The 20,527-nt window shown below is 44.8% G+C and overlaps 1 protein-coding gene across 1 annotated transcript; it reads right to left on the reverse strand.

Annotated features, from left to right (window-relative positions):
- Window positions 1-4: 4 nt before the first annotated feature.
- On the reverse strand, window positions 5-16,606 carry tmprss3a (transmembrane serine protease 3a). Its single transcript, XM_040202088.2, has 14 exons — window positions 16,582-16,606; window positions 16,383-16,429; window positions 15,579-15,804; window positions 14,239-14,352; window positions 13,768-13,884; window positions 8,658-8,781; window positions 7,806-7,925; window positions 7,604-7,650; window positions 4,783-4,948; window positions 2,960-3,126; window positions 1,652-1,747; window positions 1,400-1,542; window positions 863-1,015; window positions 5-169 (listed from the first exon to the last, which is right to left on the reverse strand). Exons 1-14 carry the CDS (start codon window positions 16,604-16,606, stop codon window positions 125-127), a joined length of 1,590 nt encoding a protein of 529 aa, XP_040058022.2. The 3' UTR covers window positions 5-124.
- Window positions 16,607-20,527: the final 3,921 nt, after the last annotated feature.

Genomic DNA, 20,527 nt, shown 5'->3' on the forward strand with positions numbered 1-20,527 from the left:
TGTGCACAGTCTCTTAACCCCACCAGCTTTGCCTCAACATGACCTGACTCGTGTCATGGTTTATCTAACGTGTTCTTTTGTCATTTGGAACCATTTAAGCCATGCACAGTGATGAGCAGGTGCTTCAGTAGTCTGTGCTCAGGGTTGAACGATTGTGAGCCTCTTCTCTCTGAAAGACAGAAATGGACAATTACTTAGTTGTGGATGGTAGTCAAGTCAACCATTATGCAAGTTTCTCACATTGACTACTCTACTTCATCAAAGTCTGACTTAAGATGTTTGAAAGTCATCCACCGTAGTCATTCTTCTTATCTCAAAATTAAAAGCCTGCTGACGAGGAATCCTGTCTGGGCAGTTTGCTCGATTAACTTCATTGGGACATTTTACCTTGACGATTGAAATCGTGTAACTATGATCACGTACAACTTCAGCGTCATGTCAAACTAATGTCTTAGAATATGAACAAATCCTGCTTCAAGACTACGGACCAGTCTAATATATGGAATTGTGGAAGCAGCCCCAGAAGGCTCGTACAGATGGCCGTCAGTACTCCGTACTTCTCCCAACCCGCACCGTCCCGTACAGACGGAGGAGCGCTCCTCTTTGGTTTGGTTCTGTACCATTGTCCAGTCGCTGAGTAAGCGCTTTATGAACCCTTTCCTTAAGTCAGCATTGGATGCTGATTTAGCCCATGGAAATTACCCACAAGTCATTGCAATGTGACAGTCAAAACAGGATGCTAGCCCTCAGACTCTCCGACTCAACCACTGACCAGGTGAGGTCAGTTAAGTCCTGGAGGGGTCGGGGTTCAGGGGGGACATTGGGATGTTCTCCAAAGGGACCCAGCCGGTTGTGTACTGACCTCCATCTGCTGGCGGATCCAGCTGAGTGCCTGTGTGATGCGCGTGTAAACGCCTGGCTTATTCCTCAGAGCACAGCCGATTCCCCAGCTGGTCGCACCAACCAGCTTCCATACAGACGAGTCCTCACAGGCCAGAGGACCCCCACTGTCCCCCTGAAGAAAAACCAACGTCCCACAGCTTCAGAAACAGCTTCATGAGCTTCAAGAAATTTTTGTCTGTGTGGAGACTACAGGTGACCACAGCAACTGTTATTTGTAATCTCCATGAGCGAAGCTGAATTGACAGTGTCAACGGGAGTGGTGGAGAAAACATTAAATAAATGTCCTGTTTGATGATTTTACACTGGTGTTGAGTAAGAATGTTTCTGACAGTTTACAGCTTCAGTTTATCAGCTTCCTGGCGAGATTGTGTTGGAATCAATAAACAACATTGTGATGAAGGTGTTGATATGAGTGGGGACTGAGTGGACAGTGGACACAGCATTCAGGGGCCTTTCCTGAAACCTTTGATCAAAGTTTTATGAAGAGCATGTGTACCTGACAGGAGTCAGTTCCTCCCTCTAGGTATCCTGCACAGATCATCCAAGAGGAGATGAGGCCCTGGTAAACCTGCGGCTGGTTGCAGGTCTTAGTGGAGAGCAGGGGCACCACGGCCGAGCGCAGAACCACACTAGTCTCCCCTGGAAAAATCACATGATTTCAAGTATTTATTACATTACCCCTATTTAAGAATGGAGTTGTATGCAGCTGAAATAATGGAGTACAAATCCGCTCCCGACTCCGACTCACCTTCATCCTCCGTTGCTCCCCATCCAGAGATCCAGCACATAGTGCCCTCCTCAAATTCCTCCCCAAAGTTTGGCAAGCAGATGGGCGCCACAAAGCCTATACAGAAGAACGTGGATGACCCACAACGACCAGTGAGGATTATTGTCAACTTTCCAGTTATCAATAAAAATAAAAATTAACACTACCTGCATCCGAACTGTACTCAACAATGTGTGTGCTCAGTTTCCACCTTACCGAACAATCATTAATCATACATGTAATGTAATTACATCCAAAGGCTGCAACACACTCAAAGGTGAAGTGAAAACAGTGAAAAAGGAGTGATTGAACACTTACACATCAGAACACGGACACACATAGAAACCTGAGAGAGGGATAGAGGAGAGAGCACTTGTCTCACAGGACTGAAAAACAGATAACAATGTGTACGTTGACTTTAAAACTGGCTTAAGCTGAGAGGGATTCTGAGTTCTATATGGCGAAAAGCACACTCAGCAATCAGCAAGACAAACATTATAAGCACGCATGGGTGGCTTTACAACCAGACAACCAGAAGTGGACAACAATGTGTTTTGGGATATACAGTATGTTTAGATCGGTGTCTCATTTTATTCTAATATGCCGGCTGCAATCACTATTATGAAAATAATATCACTGATATGCAAATGGAAACTATGGAGAGGTGCTGGTCTGATAATTACTGTGGTTGTACGTTTTTTTAGCTCTTAAACTCGGATGGCCAGCGGCGGGGCTTCTAACCCGTGTAACATCTGCTGTTGGGTTGGGACCCAGCCGTCTCCTCTCCTCCCAGTGAAGTAGTCCAGAGGCAAAGTGGCTGCACGTCGTGCTATCTCCCTTATTCCTGTTCTGTGGTGGTCTTTTTACATTGAATGTAGCAGCTTGTGCTGCTGATGTAGCCTTTATGTTCTGACTGTATTTCCTGATTCCTGATTCCTGGTGTTGAATTGAAAGTGTTATAGAAATGGCACAGGTTTGACCTTGTATGTTGCCATTGTATATTTGACATAAAAGTGATTTGGGTCAGTTCAGTTCCATGAATGCTTTTCCTTTTTACATTTCACCTGGCTTTTTAACCTAAACCGGCTAAGACAGCTTAATCACTGATTTGAACCATACTTTGACGTGAATTGTTAAAGGACACCTCATAGTCTTGGGACTAAACTGAATCTTTTGGTCACTTCTGAGTGTGTAAAATTGCCGGGATGCATTTGTGTGTATGGACAAAGAACAGGATACTGTTTAAAACAAGGTAAGTATTCAGCAAGCAATGAAAATAAAAATCAATACCATTAAAAGGCAGTGTCGTGGCCAGTTTCATCAGTGCAACGTCGTAGTCCTCTCCTGACTCATAGCCTGTATGGTATATGATCTGCTCCACTGCCAGAGACTGAGCCCCGTGGGTAGGCTGCTCCGTCAGCCCCACGTGGACCACCCACATGGAAGGGTATGCGAACCTGACACCAGATAATACAGGGAAACCCAATGGGAGTATATTAGAGGGGCAGTATATTAGAAGTCAAATTATATATGATTGTGGTTATATCTGATGGTGGCTACGTCACAGTGTGGGTTTGTGTCCTGTTTTATTTTGTAGTTTGCCGCCTCCATGCATTTTTTTGTACCTTTTGTTTGCAAATCTGCATTTGAGTTCTGCTTCCGCCACCCTGTTGTGACAATCTGATGGTGGTTCTATCTGATGGTGGTTCTATCTGATGGTGGTTCTATCTAATGGTGGTTCCAGCTGATGGTGGTTCTATCTGATGGTGGTTCTATCTGATGGTGGTTACATCTGATGGTGGTTACATCTGATGGTGGTTCTATCTGATGGTGGTTACATCTGATGGTGGTTCTATCTGATGGTGGTTCTATCTGATGGTGGTTACATCTGATGGTGGTTACATCTGATGGTGGTTCTATCTGATGGTGGTTACGTCTGATGGTGGTTCTATCTGATGGTGGTTACATCTGATGGTGGTTCCAGCTGATGGTGGTTCTATCTGATGGTGGTTCTATCTGATGGTGGTTACATCTGATGGTGGTTACATCTGATGGTGGTTCTATCTGATGGTGGTTACATCTGATGGTGGTTCTATCTGATGGTGGTTCTATCTGATGGTGGTTACATCTGATGGTGGTTACATCTGATGGTGGTTCTATCTGATGGTGGTTCTATCTGATGGTGGTTACATCTGATGGTGGTTACATCTGATGGTGGTTCCAGCTGATGGTGGTTCTATCTGATGGTGGTTCCAGCTGATGGTGGTTCTATCTGATGGTGGTTCCAGCTGATGGTGGTTCTAGCTGATGGTGGTTCTAGCTGATGGTGGTTGTTCATGCAGTAGTCTTGCCGGACATCCTCTGCTACTTTCATTATTATTATTAGTCACATTACTATTTATGACACCAATTTGTTATCCGTGCTTATCAAATGGGATCTATTTCAAATCAGCTGCTACCAAAACATGCTTTTAAATCCATGATTGTTTTTCTGTAGTTCTGAGTAGTTCCTAGGAGTTCCAAGAACTGGTTTCCTTAGAATTAGACTCTCAGACCAAGGAGCACCGAATAGATTCCTGCCTTATCCTTGATTAGTATTCAGCTGCAGTATCTATTTGGGCGAAGATCAACTGTGACCTCTCCTATCAGAAACAACAAATGCGATAGTATCCCTTTTAATCCTAGTAGTGTCTGTAGTTTTCTTCTAGCGGTCAATCCTACAATCCTATCAAGCCTTGCCATTGCTCCTAATAAAGTGTAATTGTTTTAAGTTCACAATAGGGAGAGAGTGACTCAAATGAACACATCCATACATCGCATTTTCAGTTCCTCTCATTTAAAGGCTGACAGCTGCACAATCAGAAGACACTTAGAGGGAATTTCTGCCCAAAACCCTGGTCCTCAGAATCAAGTGATTGGACAGAGAAGGGTTTTTATTTATTTATTTTTTTTACTTTTCCCTGTTAATCATACCCATGAGGAACTTTAATTAGATTTTCACCCTTTTCACAAACTAGTTGGTAATTTTCCTTAATACACATCTCTTCTTCTCTTCTGAATGCTTGTACAGTAAAACATTTCATGTGTAGATGGATTGAGTTTAAGCAACTCACCCATACACACAGTGTGCTGCAGTGAGGACCCAGCGTGACGTTATGATGGAGCCTCCGCACACGTGTTTACTGTTGAGGTGGAGGCTGACCTGCCAGGGGAACTGACCCGGCTTGGAGATGTTACCGCCAACGATACGAGTGTTGTACTGGGGTCTGGAACCACACTCTGAGGACAGATGAATGGGGAGTCATAGATAGGCGTGTGAACCCCTAAAGCATGAACTTTGGTTACAATTAGTAATTCACGTGCACTGCGTTAATGCCATGAGCTGAAGGTTTTATCTTTGCATTTATTGAATATCAGTCAGTAACTCTTATGTCTTCCCAAGTTTCTTCTGAGACTGAATAGTACAACAGCACCCTAATCCTAACCCTAATCAGGGTCATACAATTAATCAAATTGAGGAGCCAACATTTTTAGGTTACATTTTCTAATTTGGACACTATAAATTTACTGGAATAAAATACTTAAATTCCGAGACTGTTCTGATGTTGTTTTCCTCTGGATTGGCCCACTTCACAGCAATGTATTTATGAACATCTGTATACTTTCGATATAAGGTTAATGGGGTATTTCCGTTCCACTAAATCTGATTGCAAAAGTATAATTTGATAAAGTCATGCCCTAGGGAATTGGACAACAAGTGGTTAAGGTGTGATGAATTTGATCCTAGATTGTGAAGTGATGTGGTCAGTACGTTTACTTTTTATTTTACCTACAAATACAAGCAATCGTACCTTAGAGAGCTAAAAACAAGATGTTTTGTTGTCTGATGTTCTACTATATAATCAGAGCGCTGCGCCATCCTGAAAAAATTTAAAACCTATACACCTTGTGGCGCTGACGGTCCGAACGGCGAACGGTACGATCAACGGGGGGGGAGGTGGCACTGACGGTACGCCAAAGTCGTCGCCGGCGGCGGGCCGCACCGCATTCCCCAGTGGGCCGGATGTGGCCCGCGGGCCGAAGTTTGAGACCCCTGGTCTAGAGGAACATGGATCCAGTAGACGACACCACCGCACAGGCCCGGTTTGCAAGGAAGCGATCTAGCAACAAAAAACTGTGGTGGTCGCCAAAACCACAAAGGTTCACTCGTCGTTGACCAATCAGAACCAGATCCTCACCACCTTGATCACTCAGGTACAGCAGCTCGTGGCGGCCACAGCTCAGACCAATGCGTGGTGACCGCCACTGGCCCCAATCCCCAATCGCCGCTGGGATGGATCCATGGCCATCTACGGTGGTCTCGGAGGGGTGCAACGCATCACTAACAACATGTTTCATTCTCTTTGCATTGCCGCCCCGCACCTTCATGTTAGAAAGCGCCAGGGGGGCATTTACTGTGAACCACCTGACAGGGAGAGCTGGCCTGTGTGGAACAGCGGAATGGGATTGTCGTACTCCTGCCTCCGCTTCCTTCTTTGACGACCTGTGCAAGGTTTTCGGAGGGTCGTCTTTAGGACCGGACGTCACTGGAGGACTAAATAGGCTTCAGCAGAGCCACTGTTCTGTCACGGATTATGCCATTGATTTCCAGACCAAGGCACGATTAAGTTTGTGTATTTGGATCGCCACATCCAGGTCGGATGGTTGGTAAGGCGTCGGGCCCGTCCAGCGGGGGGCAACCACCTTGCCTTGCTCATCCGACTGTTCCGGAGTGCACATCGGCTTTGCGGCTTCCGTGAACCCATGCAAGTGGGACGTACTGGACTATCTACAGAGGAATGTGAGCGGCGCCGACGGAGAAATCTCTGCATGTACTGTGGCCAGATGGGTTGCTTTGCTTACAATTGTCCGTTAAAAGGCCGGGGCTCGCCAGTATAGGAAGGACGTACTGGTGACCCGAGCTGTTTCCCAATCCTCCGCCTGTCAGCATCCACCTTTCCACGCCTGACTGCTATTACCCGAGGGTCCCCACACTTCCCACACTATTTCAACTTTCCTGGATTCCAGAGCAATCCGGAGGGGGGTGCCTCCGACATACACTAGGGGTCGGGGATGTTCTGTTCCACCGCACAACCAAAAGATCCACTAATAGCGAGAAAGCTGGCTTTGGAGGAGTGGCAACGATGGTTGGAGGGATCAAGCTCCCATTTCTGGTGTGGACCCACCACAAGAACCTGGAGTACCACACAGGCCAGATGGTCATTATTCTTCACCCGGTTGAAGTTCACGCTCTCCTATCGCACTGTGTCCTGCAATGGCGAGCCTGATGCCCTCCCTGTCACTTACAGGGGGAGAAGGAGCCTTCATCTGCGTCCTAGTCCATCCTTCCTGCCTCCTGCCAATTAGCCGTCCTCACCTGGGAGAGTGACGATTCAGTGAGTTGCTGCGGAGGGCCAAGCCGGGTAGTCTGTTCCGGAAGGACCTTTGGTCCAACGTTCTACGGGGGCTCACTCCACAAAATTTATATCACCCGGGCCTCCAAAGGACTAAGGCACTGAGTCGGCACCGCTTCTGGTGAGTCTCACTTAATGAGGACACCAAAGAATTTGTCAACGCTAGCGTTGACAAAGGCGTGTGCAACCGGCACAAACCTTCTCACCAGGCTCCGGCCAGGTGGGTCGGAGGGTGTGGCTGTCAACCTGGGACCTACCCTTGCGGGTGGAGTCGAAGACGCTGTGGCAAAAATGTATCGGTGTGTCTTAGTGGGCAAGACACTTGTGCTTACCTTCATGCACTCTGAGAACTGAAGAGACACTCATTTGCATGCCGTGCAACTTGCAAGAACATAAAAACATGCAACAAATGTTCCTCTTGACTCAACCTTAGATTGTCAAGAAAAAAGCAAGGATCACTCAGTCTCCATTCTTTTCTCACCCAGACATTTCACAGTGGTCACCCTCCCGGAGCTGCATTGAGTCTTACTGTGGGGATGAGATCACAGAGAAACTCAGCAAATGTGAAGCATTTGCTGAGGCCTCTGAGGCAAATTTGTGATTTTAATAGAATTGAAGTGTCACTGACCATTAGCATTGTTAGTTTGCAATGTTTTTTAATTATTTTGGGGTGTGTGTTCTACCTCAAGGTTGTGGCATTCTGCAGCTGAATTATCTGTGACTGGCTCAGGTTGATGGACACCAGGCTGTATTGAAGGTCTTGCTCAATGGAGGCCAGAGACACGAAGAACGACTCCATATACCTGACAGACACACAGCAACACAAACACAATGTACATCTCATGATGATATGATTTCAGATTGCAGTATGATTGCATTTATGAATCTCCTAAAAGGTTTTGTATTGCTAAGACACAATCTCAAAATCGATTGTCCCCCGTCCTTAAAAGGCACAAAATGGCTTACTACCATATGCGTAGTGATGGAAAATGGTTTGTACTTGTATATCTCTTCTCTAGTCTTCTAACCAATCAAAGCTCTTAACCCTAACCCTAACACTTCATGTCTTCATTCACCCATTTACAAACTAATGACAGGAGCTCTGTCCGTGCTCTCCTCCCACCTTAATTAAATAGAGAGCTAGACTTCTTCCTCTTTGTCTCAATACACCGTCACCTGGATTGAGTGTTTTTTTAGATTCCACACCAGAATTGTCGCAAACATCAACTTGGCACAGTTGACACACAAATAGACCCTGACCTGAAGTGTACACACCTCAAAGCCAAATACGTGGATGGAAAAGGTATATTTTTAGATCATTAGTACTAGTATACACATATACATTTCTATATATAATACATGAATGATTAAGTTATGTTCCTGTGGACAGATGGGGACAGTCCAGGACAAATCAAATTAAGACAACAAGATAAACAAAAGGGGGTCTTAAATCACACCATAACATGTAAATAGAGCTGAGAAAGTGAAAAGACAACGTGGAAAAGAAAATGAGGGATTTGATTGACAGTTAAAACCTGGAATGTCCCAGCTGCTTGCAAGCAGACATCCCCAGCCAGTTGTTCCAGCCCTCTGAGCACACTGTCCTCCATGCCCCCCCTCTCTGGACCTGCAGGACCGAGCTCCTTCCACTCAGACGCACTGAGACACAGAGAATAAAACAGATGCAGTTATGTTAGGTGACCAGGAATCTTCTTAGCTTTTAACTGCATCTCACATTCTTCTTCCAGTATTTGTGCTCATTTGTTGTGAAAATGACTCATTTGTATCGTGTGACCTCAGTAACACCCGTTGGTTTTGTGACAGCACAGCCCGTTGTCATACCAGCTTGCCGTTTACCGACACGACCTGCCACATACTGATCTGTTCATTAAACTGTTTGAGTTGGATGACTGCTATTTTTTGTTTAGGACCATTGGAATCACTTTCTAACGGTGCATCTAACTAGTGTATGACACGTGGTTTACGTTTCAGAATTCAAACCAATTATTTGGTTTAGAAAAAACAGTATGACTGGGTAGAGACATCCAATATATTTTAGCAAAAAAAACATAACGGTATGAACGACGCTATATTAATTTGTAGATCAACTTTCAACATTTATTATATTACAAAAATAGTGGTAAATAAGTTTAACAATCTTTCTCTTGTGTCACCCTCACAGGCAACTATCTCTACCTCTATATATCTCTCTTTCTCCCTCAACAATCATCCAGCTGTAGGTGTTTAAGTCACCTAATTGAGGCAGGGCTGGGGAGTTTAAAGGGTTAGGGGTAGAAGAGAGCAGAGAGAGGAGAGAGTTGACTGGGAACAGGCCCTACGCCTGGGAAAGAGCTGGTAACTTGCCAGCTGGATTGAGTTTTGTTTTAAGGAACTGTTTTTCTCTTCTGGGACACTTTTCGTTGGTGATGGACGTTTTTTGTTGTTTGAAGAGATTACTTGAGTTGACTATTTTTGTTGAAGAATAAAACTTCTAATTTTGCCTTGTTACCTCTACAATATATATAATAGAATATATTCATTTGAAGAGGAATTTTGCTCTTCTATCCTTTTGAGCTGCCACCAGATTCAGAAACATTTATTTGCAATGTATGTTAGCCATACATTTGTCATGGCGGTTGGTACTGACATACGTACATTGAACAATAAGACAAGTCAAATTTAGACAGTGCAAGAAATATGGATATGAAATATGAAGTATGAACATATTAAATTTACATTTACAGAAGAATAGAGAATACTATATAAAAAATTAAATTAAAATGAAGTGCAAACTGATACACCACACAAGTACCCGAGTGAGTGTATGTGAAAGTGTTGAGTGTATTTAAATATGAAGAATAAAGGGATGTGCAGGGGAGTGACTGGTAGAAAGTCAGGATGTCAGAGTCAGTCAGTGGAGGTTTGTGTGGCGTGAGGTCTCCGTCCTGATGGACCTCAGCCTCCTGCCAGATGGAAGGGGCACAAACAGTTTTTGTCAGGGTGAGAGAGGTCTTCTACAATGTTTTTAGCTCGCTTCAGGGTCCTAGAAGCGAACAAGTCCTGGAGGGGCGGCTGATTGCAGCCATTCACCCTCTCTGCAGAGCGGATGACACGCTGCCCTTGTCCTTGGCTGTGGCTGCAGCGTACCAGACGGTCCATCAGGAGGAGCAGAGGATGGACTCGATGATGGCCGTGTAGAAGTGCACCATCACCGTTTTTGGCAGGTCGACGTTCTTCAGCTGCCTCAGGAAGAACAACCTCTGCTGAGCCTTCTGATGATGGAGCTGATGTTCAGCTCCCACTTCAGGTCCTTGGTGATGATGGAGCCCAGAAAACGGAAGGAATCCACAGCTGTGATGGGGGAGTCACACAGAGTGATGGGGGAAGGTGGGCTTGCATTCTTCCTGAAATCCACAACCATCTTCACTGTCTTCAGAGGGTTAAGCTCCAAGCTCCAACCACTTCACGTTTCAAACCGCTTCTCCCCACTCAGCGACACACACGCAGAGAAGTCAACTCTGGTGATAGGTAGCTCCATTCTGAAGAACGTGAAGTTTGCAAAAGCAGGGACCATAGTTACATGTATACTGGGGGCCAGAGCGGGCAACATTGAGTCTTATCTTAAACTGCTGGCTAGAGATAAACGTAAATACAGTTTGTACAAGATTGTAATTCACGTCGACGTAATGATTACGTTGCTCGGAGGACACTAAAGTTAATGTGGAATCGGTGTGTACATACGCTAAAAGAATATTGGACACTGTAGTTTTCTCTGGCTCCCTCCCAAACTTGATCAGTAAGCCGCATGTCATAATTTCGCCGCTGGTTGTCGAGGTGGTGCCCAGTAAATAATTTGGGCTTTGTTGGTCACTGGAAGACGTTTTTGGGAGAGCCTGGTCTGATTAGGAGGGTTCAGACCAGGGAGCAGAGTCGCAGTCTTACACACTCTGCGCTTTCATCCGAACAGTCACTCACCCAAACCACAATTACCCCTATAGGGGCTGTGTCTACCCCACGGACACAGTTAATTAAATCAAAGGTAAACAACTGAGGAGTTATTCTAAATAACTTCATCAAAGTTAAAACCATTAATGCAACAGTGCAACAAAATCTGAGAATTAAACGGACTTTTGAATATTATATCTGCTGCTTCAATGCGCCAACCTTTCAGCTACAGACACCATTTAAACTTTAACATGTTCACCAAAGTCTAGAAAAATCAGCTTGTTGATATCTATTTTACTTTTTTCATAATTACGGATTATGTTTCATTAGTTTTTCAGTCTGGTTTACATTAGTGTGCATTGCGTTTCTTAGAGTGAAGGCTGAAGATCTAGAGTGCAACAGTGTCAGAATCAGGTAAAAAAAATATTGCTCTTCTGCCAACATTGTCACAATATTCACTCGTCAGGCTTCATTGTTGGATAAAAATGATGGCATGCTTGTGCTGGTTGTAGTCACATGGCTATGGAATCCCACAGAAAATGTACTTTTGGCCTGAGTCCCGAGAGTCACACAACACAAGCTCCATAGGATCAAATACAAATCTGCTGACATATTTCTAAAAAAAAAACAGAAGGTACACGTTTTGTCAACTGCCATTAGAGCCATATTTATTACCGCAGAGACGTAAATAACCTGGACGCGTTCGTCAGAGTCTTGGGTCTCGTCAAATCTCATCATTTTGGGGATTTGACTCAGATAGTTTTTTGGCTAATTCAACTTGTTTGAGGTGTGGATTCTGTGTAAATCGCTGTCTCTCTATGCCCTTTGGGCAGCTTGTTAATGATTGCAGGTGCGCCGTTACTGTGGATACTCCCATGCGCTGCAGTCTGTGGCTGTCTGTGATTAGCTGATTAGTGCAGTCCGACAGGACTTGAATACAGGTCTTACAGAAGACATCTAACAAAATCCCTTCTATCCACCCCCTCAGCCATCTAAACCCCCCTCCCCTTAAATAAGCCGCCCCCCAAATTTCCTTCTCCCCGCCCCCCCCCCTTTTAACTCTGCCTTTTCCCCCCCTAAGAAATGGCGCCCCATTCCTCAACCCCCCCCTTTTCAACCCTCCTTACCCCCCAAGCCATCTTCTAAACTCCTCCCATCACAGAAGTCCATCCACCACCCCCTCCCTCAATTCCTTGCCCCCCCATGTCTAACCCTGTTTCCTCCCCCAGCCACCTTATCAACCTCTCCCACCCCCTCACAGACGCCACCCCCTCCCTTGCTGCCCCCCCCCCCCCCCCCCCCAAGAGATGCCTCCCCATCCCTCAATCCCTCCTCTTTTCTAACCCTGCTCCCTCCCCCAAAAGAAATCTCTTCTATTTACCTCCTCAACTATCTTATCTAAACCCCCAAATCCCCCACCGCCCCAATTCCATAATTTCAAGGTAAATCCCCCATGGAGGGAATTTTTACTGTAATGTTTGTGATGAGGCCTATCAATGAATAACTTCTTAGTTTGAAGGGAAAACATTCTGTCTCCCAACCCCTCCTTCCCTTCACCCAATTCCATTGTTTCAAAATAAAAGCCTCAATGATTATCTGTACCTTAACCATGAAGCTCAGGATAAAGCTGTTTCATTAAAATACGTATTGCTCTTTTAAAGACTACTACAACCACTACTAATATTACTAGTACTTCTAGTAGTACTACTACAACTGATACTTCTACTACCATTACTAACCCTACTACTAATATTTTGACTGGTTAATACAAGTCAAAATAGTAATATTAATATACTAAAATACTTACTACTACTACTACAACATACTACTAGTAGTAGTACTACTACTACTGCAAGTAGTAGTGACACGGCAGCTGATAGTAATACTCTTACTACTATAAAACGTACTACTGGTATTTATACTGCTATTAATACTACAACTACTACTAATGTTACTACAAAAACTACTATGACTAATAGTATTAGTACTACAGCTGATAATACTAGTACTACTAACTCTACTAATTCTAGTGTTTGTACTGCTATTGATACTAAACCTACTATTCTTCTACTGCGAGTACTACTAGTACCACAATTACAACTGTAACTAATACTACTACTAATATTACTACACATTTTATTTTTTTATTTCTTTTAAGTCATATCAGCGTTTGTTATTGCTGTATTTATTTTTAATTAATTTCAGCTCCCGCAACTTCTGTATTTTCAGCAAATCTAATGAAATTCATTTCAGCTTCTCCCATTTTTGTATTTTCAACAATTCTTTTGAAATAATTTTAGCTCTTCTGATATCTGTATTAACAGCAATGTTTAAAAATTCAGTTCAGCTTTTAGCTGTCAGCATTCCAATGCATTTTCTGCAGGAAATGCATTTTCTAGTTCAGTAAAAATACTTTAATTTATAAACAGGTAAGAATTTGCCCCATTATTATTTGACAATTGTTTATCTGTACCCTGAGTTGATGTCTAAATTCTAGAAAAAAAACATCATCATCACATGAACTCTCAGATGAACAATCAATATATAGAAAGTGTCATTTTTCTTATTAGCGCTGTACAACATTAATTAGCTGAAATTGTGTTATTCATAGTGAACTGTAATATATGTGTATGTATATACCGTATATGTGTGTGTGTGTGTGTGTGTGTGTGTGTGTGTGTGTGTGTGTGTGTGTCTCACCACAGCCAAGCTCATCCTCTCCATTGTCACAGTCCACCTCTCCATCACACTGCTTCGCCAGTCTGATGCATTTAGCCGATGAGCCACAATGAAACTTCCCCACACAGCTTAGACCCACTGTAGATACACACAGGCAGAAACGGGAAAACGGACAAAGAAGCTCATCAAACTCAAATGCAATGACAAATTACTAATAGTGTTTCCGAATATAGAGACATTCAGTGTATGTGAGCTTGTCCCACTGTTGAGCTCAAGGCGGTTGCTCTTTTACATCTTGTTCTCTCTCGGCGTTCACTGTTTTATTTTGTCCCTCTCATTTCAGCTAAGTTCACTACCTGCCCTTGTGTGTTTCCCGCATGGCTATCCTCAATTAAAGGCTGCATTAAATATTGCTGGAGAAAAAGCAGCAGATGTCCCAGTGACTCCAGTAAAGCCAAATGGACAAAGTTTAAACAATACTGAGCTCCTTACCTCCCAGGCCAATGGCAAGAGCAAGAATGACCACCACAATGAAGCACAAAGCGATTAGCAGCTCCAAGCGTTGGGCCAACAGTCTGCTCCTCCAGCTTTTATCCAAGTCATCCTCTATCAAGGCAAAATCCTTTTGTTATATGTTACAATATGCACACAGCTCAAATATCAACAACAGCTTCGACAACCTCAACGAAAAGCGTTTATGACATTAGACCTGAAATATAATTCATGTGCTCCATGGTAATGGTAGCACATGAATTGACGGTGCAAAAGTAAAGTCCAAAAGTAAAGTGTTATTAATATAATATATTACTCTGCAATAAGAATTCCTTAACGGCCGAGCACTTAGCTGGAATGGGGACAATATATTTTGTTTATGTATTATTGTTCGAACTGAATGCTAATGTATTGTATGGTTAAATTACTAAACCGTCATTTAAGCTAAAGCTAGGTTTCATTTTGCACATTTGCTGAGAAAATATTAATGTGAGCAATATTTAATTATTGCTCACATAAATATTTTAATGTAATTTTAAATAAATGTTGACACCTGTAAGAGCTCATTTATGTTCTATTTGTTACAATGCGCTTACAGTATTTTCTAAAGAAATTTGTGTTCATCAAAATAAAAGGATGACAGATGAACACGAATAAAGGCCTCTGGGAACATCAGCACGCTTTATCATTGTCCGGCTGGGGTCGGCTACAGTGTCTGTACAACACGCGACCATTAAGACACAGAAATGACATAAGATAAATAACATTTAAAACAACGTTTTTTAGCCCGTTTACTAAAATAAGAAGGTATAGACCTGCTCTAAAGGAAAGAGAACCTTAAAGGACTTCTGTTGGCATCTGACGCTATATTTAGAAAATAACACCTTCAAGACCCTGCCCCCCTCACGCGCTACTTGCCAACATGGTTCCAGAGCTGGAAAACTTATATATGTATTGTATTGTATATATGAATAGTATCAATGTAACCCAAACCCCTCTGTGTAACAACTTAGAACTCTATGTAATGTAAATGTCTTCTGGTAAATGTATTCTTTATTTCTGTTTAGTGTCTGAACACAGCTCAACTACCTGCAAACCTCTTTACAGGTAAAGCGTAAAAGCTAAATTAAAGTGTTGCATTTAAGGTAATGAAACAACTGTTCTCAAAGAACCGAGAGCTAAACTCAATCTGGAAGACCTAGAACTATTATTCTGGTTAAAAGCAGTGGGTGACTCACATTATGTTATGTCAAGCAGATCCCAATGTAGTTGTGTGCTGTAATCTATATTTCCATTGTGTCCTGCAGTACTGTTTACTCAAGAACTTCACAGGGTCTCACCGTTGATAAATGTCTGCACCCTAGTAATCGGCATGGTGGGGCTAGGTATAGCTGTAAGTTGTGGGTCTCCAAGTTTGGTTGATTGTTTCTCTGATTGGACAAAGCTGTCAAGGGGGCTGATGTTCAGTGTGTTGGGGGTCTCGACAGTGGGGAGGTCTTCCTCCGTCACGGAAACCACCTCTATACCGGAGGGGTCCGGTTGTTGGGGTCTCTCTGTCGTAGGTTCCTAAATGACAGCAAACGAGAGGAGAATGACTGATTCTACTGACTCCATATGACTGATTCATTTAACAGCATGCATCTAGATCTCATGACTACGACTAAGATTTCAAGGACGTACTGAATACTATAAATTAACGAGTAATCACTTCAGACAGAGTGTATTTTAGACACCGTTGCCTAATTCTATTTTTTAAACATGTTGAACTTACGACTTCCTGCTGTCCTCGTGCAACTTAACTCTCATCATTTGACGGCTGTGTTTGAAGTGCCAACAATCTCCTGACATTTAGCCAGGACGTTTTATTTACTTTTTATAATTTAATGTTATCTTTTCTTTTTCTTTGGGCTCAAGGTGGGGTAACACCTCGTCCTCTATTGGCCAACCACCACTGCTTACTACTGAAGACCAAATCACCATCACCACCTGCATGATACACTATACTATCCACAGAGATGAGAACAAGTCCAATATATTCCCCAAACCCTTCCAAACATCAAATCAATTCACATTGAAATCAAACAAAAAAATGTCTCTATCTATTGTTCCATCACTAATTACTATCAACAAAAAAAAAAACTTACTGTTTCAGGAGTTGAGGTGCTAGGAAGAGCAGTGTTGGCAGCCGGATCTGCAAAACATGAAATGGAAACCGTGGGATAAGTGGAGATGACATTGATCGAGGAAAGGTACAGAAAAAAGGAAGTAGAGATTAAATAGACAAACAAAAAGTTAAGAATAAATAAAAGGCTGTATTAGTTCTATTAATATTGTTCAACTTACTGGTCTCTGTGAAGTTTTTTGTCATTGTGCCATCATCAACACTCAACTGTCCTTTGCCTAAGACCATGTCCCCTCAACTCACTATGTCACCCTCCCCTTTTCTGTTCTCCTTCCACTCTTTTTGCTCTTTTCTTCTCCCTCTTTTTCTTTCTAATAGCTGCCCTCCTGCCGTGCCTACTCTTTGGTACAAAGCGACACCTGAGCAGATGAGTGCTACCTCTTGGACTGAGGATCAGATGACCCTACATCTCCCACTTTGTGGATAGGGTTACATACTTATGTGTCCCTTGCGTGTCCTCGGATCAGGAGGCAGGCATGGCGGAGGAGAATGGAACTGCTGGTGACTGCCTGGACACAGCACAGTAGCTGCACTGCTTTTTGCCAATAAAGCCATCAGGTATACCAGTTATACAGTTCAGTTATACTCTTTTATTCAGCAAGGAGCACTGTAGATAGTTATGTTTATCTGTGACAGTTCATGAATTGTCCATTGGTTGAGGATTGAGACATCTAGATCTCAAGCCCTCGGCTAATAATCCGACATGTTCCGCCAACCTTATGCCCTACTGTAATTAAGAGGTATACAGAAACGTCAAATGATTGGCTATCCTAAATACTGAAAGAAATGCAGGTCATCAGTCATTTCAGTCGTTTCTTTTTCAGTTTCAGCCATGGCTCCATGGCCATATGCTAACTGACTGAGTTTAATGCCAGAGGAGGACCAACTTTTTCTGACAATGGCACATGTAATAAAATATTAAAGGATAGGAGAGCAGGCAACAGATACTGTTACAGCAGAAGTCTATTACATGTTATGCCAAGTTATCTAAGTGAGCTACTTATTCTGGGAAAGGTCAAACTACAAGCTGGTGGCTATTGGTTTGACCTTGCAAAATGGAAAAAAAAAATATATACACATCAACATAAATCAGAAGTTTAGAACAAGTTAATATCCTATCCTCTAAGTAAGAATGTTTTTATTGTGACGTCACCAACCGGACTCCCTACGGGCTCACCACCTGTGGGGGAAACCGATGGGGTCGGGTGCACTGCTACATGGGTGGCAGTGACAGTGGGGGGTCTAGACGGAACAGACCTGGGCGGCAGATGCTGGCTCTGGGGACGTGGAACGTAACCTCTCTGGGGGCGAAGGAGCAGGAGCTTGTACGGGAGGTGGAGCGTTATCAGTTTGATCTGGTGGGGCTTACCTCTACGCACAGCCTCGGCTCTGGAACCACACTCATGGTTAGGGGATGGACTCTATTCTACTACGGTAGAATAGAGTCCAGGCGGATGTGGGGATACTCATAAGTCCCCGGCTGAGTGCTGCTACATTGGAATTTACCCCGGTGGATAAAGTGGGTCGCCTCCCTACACCTTTGGGTGGTGGGGAGGAAAACTCAGACTGTTTTCTGTGCATACGCACCAAACAGCAGCTCAGAGTATTCTGCCTTTTTGGAGACCCTAAATGGAGTCCTGCATGGGGCTCCAGTAGGGGACTCTAAAAAGGTCCTATTGGGAGACTTCAATGCGCACGTGGGCGACGAATGACATAACTGGAGAGGCGTGATTGGGAGGAATGGCCTCCCTGATCTGAACCCAAGCGGTTGTTTGTTACTGGACTTCTGTGCCAGTCACGGAATGTCCATAATAAACAGGATGTTCGAACATAAAGATGTTCATAAGTGTACATGGTACCGGAACATGCTGGACACTCACAAGAGAGGGGCAGAGCTGTCAACTGATCACCATCTGGTGGTGAGCTGGGTCAGAGGACGGGGGAAGACGGGACAGACCTGGTAAACCCAAGCGTTTAGTGAGGGGGAACTGGGAACATCTGGAGGAGGCCTGGTCCAAAAGATTTTCAACTCACACCTCCGATGGAGCTTCTCTCACATTCCTGTGGAGGTAGGGGACATTGAACCAGAGTGGTGTATGTTCAAAACCTCCATTGCTGAAGCTGCGGCAGTGAGTTGTGGCCTCAAGGTCTTAGGCGCATCAAGGGGTGGTAACCCTCGAAGCCCCGTGGTGGACACCGGTGGTCAGGGAAGCCGTCCGACTGAAGAATCAGGCATTCCGGGTTATGATATATATATGGGAGTCCGGTGGCAGTTGCAGTGTACCGACAGGCTTGAAGGGCAGCAGCCTCTGCCGTGATGGAGGCAAAGCAGCGAGTCTGCGAGGAGTTTGGGGTAACTATGGGGACGGACTCTCGGTCGGCACCAAAGTGCTTCTGGAAGACCATCCGTCACCTCAGGAGGGGGAAACGGGGACCATCCAAGCTGTGTACAGTAAGGATGGGACCCTGTTGCCCGCAACTGAGTAGGTTATCGGGCAGTGGAAGGAACACTTTGAGGAACTCCTGAATCCAACTACTACGCCCTCTTTGGTAGAGGCGGAGGAGGGATCATCGTCAATTTGCCTGGTGGAGGTCACTGAGGTAGTCAAACAACTTTGCAGTGGCAAAGACCCGGGGATTGATGAGATCCGTCCAGAGATGCTAAAAGCAATGGGTGTTGGGGGGAATTCTTGCCTCTTCAACATTGCATGGAAGTCTGGGACAGTGCCAAAAGAGTGGCAGACCGGGGTGGTGGTACCCCTCTTCAAAAAGGGGGACCAGAGAGTGTGTCCCAACTCCAGGGGTCTCACACTACTCAGCCTCCCGGGTAAAGTCTACTCCAAGGTGCTGGAAAAGAGGGTTTGGCCGATAGTCAAACCAAGGATTGAAGGGGAATAATGCGGTTTCCGTCCTGGTCGTGGAACGACGGATCAGCTCTTTACTCTTTCCAGGATCATGGAGGGGGCTTGGCAGTATGCTCATCCAGTCTAGATGTGTTTTGTGGACTTGGAGAAGGCGTATGACCGGGTCCCCCGAGTGAAACTGGGGGAGGTGCTGCGGGAGTACGGGGTGAGGGGGTCCTTGCTTGCCCATCCAATCCTTATACGCCCAAAGTGAGAGCTGTGTTCGGGTGCTCGGCAGTAAGTCGAAGGCATTTCCGGTGGGGGTTGGTCTTCGCCAGGGCTGTGCCTTGTCACCAATCTTGTTTGTGGTCTTCATAGACACGATATCAAGGCGTAGTCGGGGGGAGGAGGATCCTCAGTTTGGGGGGCTGCGGATGTCATCGCTGCTTTTTGCAGATGATGTGGTCCTGATGGCATCTTCTGTCTGTGACCTCCAACTCTCACTGGAGCGTTTCACAGTTGAGTGTGAAGCGGTCTGCATGAGGATTAGCACCTCTAAATCTGAGGCAATGTTTCTCAGCAGGAAACCGATGGATTGCCTACTCCAGGTAGGGAATGTGTCCTTACCCCAGGGGAGGAGTGAGGGAAAGATGGAGTGTGACTTTGGCCTGAGAATTGGAGCAACGGGGGCGGTATTGCACTCGCTTTACTGCACCGTTGTGACAAAAAGCGAGCTGAGCCGGAGCAAAGCTCTCAATCTACCGGTCAATCTTCGTTCCTACCCTCTCACCTATGGTCATGAAGGATGGGGTCATGACCGGAAGAACTAGGTCACGGGTACAAGCAGCCAAAATGGTTTTCCTCAGGAGAATGGCTGACTTTAAAGATAGGGGGAGAAGCTTGAGATGGTTTGTGCATCTTGTGAGGATGCCCCCTGGGCGCCTCCCTAGGGAGGTGTTCCAGGCACGGCCAGCTGGGAAGAGGCCCCGGGGAAGACCCAGGACTAGGTGGAGAGATTATATCTCTGCACTGGCCTGGGAACGCATTGGCATCCCCCAGATGTGGCCCGGAAAAGGGAAGTTTGGGGTCCCCTGCTGGAGCTGTTGCCCCTGCGACCCGACCCCGGATAAGCGGCTGAAGATGGATGGATGGATGTCACTATCCGGCTTATGGGCTGCGTGCTACAGACGCGTCCATCAAAAAGTACCCCCCCCCCCCTTAAGCATGCTCCCTCTCTTTGACGTTCAAAAAACCATGATTTACT

The sequence above is a fragment of the Gasterosteus aculeatus genome, chromosome 16 (genome assembly GCF_964276395.1).
Source record: "Gasterosteus aculeatus chromosome 16, fGasAcu3.hap1.1, whole genome shotgun sequence".
Lineage (NCBI taxonomy): Eukaryota > Metazoa > Chordata > Actinopteri > Perciformes > Gasterosteidae > Gasterosteus > Gasterosteus aculeatus.

What these genes read in the sequence shown, in the direction of transcription:
- tmprss3a (XM_040202088.2), bottom strand. Translation starts at nt 16,606, where the DNA reads ATGACAAAAAACTTCACAGAGACCA. An exon ending in GGTGCAGACATTTATCAACG is followed by an intron (nt 14,353 to 15,578) that starts GTGAGACCCTGT and finishes TTGCCTTGATAG; the next exon opens with AGGATGACTTGGATAAAAGC. An exon ending in TCTTGCCATTGGCCTGGGAG is followed by an intron (nt 13,885 to 14,238) that starts GTAAGGAGCTCA and finishes GTGTATCTACAG; the next exon opens with TGGGTCTAAGCTGTGTGGGG.